The sequence below is a fragment of the Lepisma saccharinum genome, chromosome 15 (assembly GCF_977018435.1).
Source record: "Lepisma saccharinum chromosome 15, izLepSacc3.1, whole genome shotgun sequence".
Lineage (NCBI taxonomy): Eukaryota > Metazoa > Arthropoda > Insecta > Zygentoma > Lepismatidae > Lepisma > Lepisma saccharinum.
This window is the reverse complement of record NC_139243.1, coordinates 70,142,021-70,145,134: the sequence shown is the minus strand read 5'-3', so window position 1 is coordinate 70,145,134 and position 3,114 is coordinate 70,142,021. Positions and strand designations below refer to the sequence as shown.

The 3,114-nt window shown below is 36.8% G+C and overlaps 1 protein-coding gene across 1 annotated transcript; it reads left to right on the top strand.

Moving 5' to 3' along the window:
• Positions 1-1,397: 1,397 nt before the first annotated feature.
• Positions 1,398-1,829, top strand: LOC145999319 (uncharacterized). Its single transcript, XM_083136261.1, has one exon. It carries the CDS (start codon positions 1,398-1,400, stop codon positions 1,827-1,829), a length of 432 nt encoding a protein of 143 aa, XP_082992387.1.
• The last annotated feature ends 1,285 nt before the right edge of the window (positions 1,830-3,114 follow it).

Here is a 3,114-nt window from a genome sequence, read left to right as displayed (position 1 = left end):
CTGCTACCACTGTAGTTCCGTTTCTAGGATCTTTAACAGATACGACGATGCATAAATTAACAATAACAACTATTTATTACTGCCAAAACGGTAAGATACAAAATTGTACAATTTCTATAACGTCTTCACCCCGAGACCGCCATACTACCGGTTACACACAGACTATTCAATCCCACGTAAAGTGAGCATAGTTGCCAGTCCGCAATTTTGGGCTGAAGCTGTTGCAACGGCAGCGTACATCAAAAATTGTATCCCTACCAAGGACGGTGACACAAAAACTTAAATGGAAAGATGGACGGGAAGGAAGCCTACAGTAAAACATATGAAAGTATATGGATGTGTGGCATACAGATACATTCCAAAGAAGTGTCGAAGCAAATATCAACCAAAGGGAGAAAAGGAAATATTTGTTGGGTATTCCAGAAGAAGGAAAGCATACAGGCTCTACAACCCCAAAACGAAACAAATACATGAAGCTAGAAGCGTTGTGTTCAATGAAAGATACTGTGGAGGCTTACTGACGAATTATAATTTGGAGGAGCAACTAGAATACAACAACTTGAAGAATAAACATGATGAAGACAGGGAAATTAAGCAATATGAAAAACAGCAATGTCCATTTGCATGAATCGAAGGTAGAAGAAAGAGGACCTGACATATTTCTTGACTTAACACCTGAAGATCTACCAGAAGAAATACAAACAGATGAGTTAACCATAGAAAACAGTAGAGCCAAAAGAAGTGGACGGAAGAAAGGAGAAACAAACGAAGTGCTAAAAACAAGACACAAAGAAAATTTTAAAAGAAATGAAGATCAACTTAAAAGTCTAGGTGTGAAAAGATCTGAGAGGATAAAAGCAAGAGAACAAACAAATTTTGCACAAGATATCGTACCACAAACTTTCGATGAAGCTATGAGTTCAGCGTACAGTGAAAATTGGAAGATTGCAATGAACGAAGAGATGCAAGCATTGGAATCACATAATGTTTGGACATTAGTTCCCAGAGAGGAGGACATGAAGGTTGTAAGAAGCAAATGGGTATTTAGTACAAAGGAGAACATGGATGGGACAACATACAAAAGAAAAGCAAGATTGGTGGCAGTCGGTTGCGGGCAGAGAGAAAAAAACTACACTGAAAAATCTGAACAGGCATACAAGGAACGGGATAAGAAATATTGGAAAAATAAAGAAGCTGTGCGAAGATGCTGGACGTGTGGAAAAGTAGAACATTTTTCGAAAGAATGTTGGCACAATAAAGACGGTTTGAAAGCTCAAGCTAGGAGACCTTCTACGTCTACGTTTACATCTACATCTCGTAAAACACCGAAGGGAAAAAGGAAACAGACGGGATTCGCATGCGAAGACAACATGGAAGCTGCTTAAAGTGTATACAACATGCAGGAAGACAGAAGAGAAGTGCAGGTATGGTGTATAGATTCTGGTTGTACATCTCACATGACAAATAAAGAAGACTGGCTGATAAATAGAAGAGAAGTGCAAAGTGAAGTGCAACTTGCAGAGGAAGGAAAATCAATGGAGGCCAAAGTGCAAGGTGACATTAAGGTATCAACAGTCACAAATGATGGCCAACTTCACGATGTGTGTATTTATGATGTATTATATGTACCTGATTTGCGTTTGAATTTATTATCAGTTAGAGGTTTGGTGAATCATGATAATGAAGTGTTGTTTTCCAAAAATAGTGCAAGGGTAATTGACAAAAATGGCATGTTAGTAGCAGAAGCACAGGAAAAGAATCGTATGTACACGTTACAAACTTATGTAAGATCAGATGTAAGTCATTGTAAGGATGCATGCTTAACTTAGGAAACTAATGTGAACAATGAAAAATACATGTGGCACAGAAGATTAGGTCACTTGAATGAAAAATATTTAAATAAAATGAAGGACAGTGATATGGTAAGAGATTTAGATTTTAAGCAAACTTCAGAAAAATTAGAATTGTGTGATGCATGTACAAAGGGAAAAACTGTACAATTCCTTTTACACAAAGCAATGATGTTTGTGAGAAACCACTAGATTTGATACACATGGATTTATGTGGACCTGTAGAAAGAGAGTCATTGGGGGATGCTAAATACATATATGTTATTGTAGATACTTACAGTAGAAGGGTGTTTGTATACTTTCTCAAAACAAAAGATGAAGCATTTGATTATTTTGTAAAATTTAAAAACCAATATGAAAAGGAAGCTAACAATTGTATAAAAAGTGTAAGGTCAGACAATGGTACTGAGTTTGTTAACAGTAAATTTCAAGAGTTGTTTAACAAAGAAGGTATTGATCACCAGTTAACTGTTCCGTACTGTCCACAAAGTAATGGTATTACTGAGAGAGCAAACAGGTCACTACTAGATATGGGAAGAACAATGTTAATATATGCAAGGTTACCCATAGAATTTTGGGCTGAAGCGGTTGCAATGGCAGCGTACATCAAAAATTGTATCCCTACCAAGGATGGTGACACAAAAACTCCAATGGAAAGATGGACGGGAAGGAAGCCTACAGTAAAACATATGAGAGTATATGGATGTGTGGCATACGGATACATTCCAAAGAAGTGTCGAAGCAAATTTCAACCAAAGGGAGAAAAGGAAATATTTGTTGGGTATTCCAGAAGAAGGAAAGCATACAGGCTCTACAACCCCAAAACGAAACAAATACATGAAGCTAGAAGCGTTGTGTTCAATGAAAAATACTGTGGAGGCTTACTGATGAATTATAATTTAGAGGAGCAACTAGAATACAACAACTTGAAGTATAAAGATGATGAAGACAGGGAAATTAAGCAATATGAAAACAGCAATGTCCATTTGCATGAATCGAAGGTAGAAGAAAGAGGACCTGACATATTTCTTGACTTAACACCTGAAGATCTACCAGAAGAAATACAAACAGATGAGTTAACCATAGAAAACAGTAGAGCCAAAAGAAGTGGACGGAAGAAAGGAGAAACAAACGAAGTGCTAAAAAAAGACACAAAGAAAATTTTAAAAGAAATGAAGATCAACTTAAAGTCTAGGTGTGAAAAGATCTGAGAGGATAAAAGCAAGAGAACAAACAAATTTTGCACAAGATATCGTACCACAAA

Excerpts from the sequence above, each read along its gene's own strand:
- LOC145999319 (XM_083136261.1), top strand. The coding sequence starts at position 1,398 with ATGCAGGAAGACAGAAGAGAAGTGCAGGTATGGTGTATAGATTCTGGT.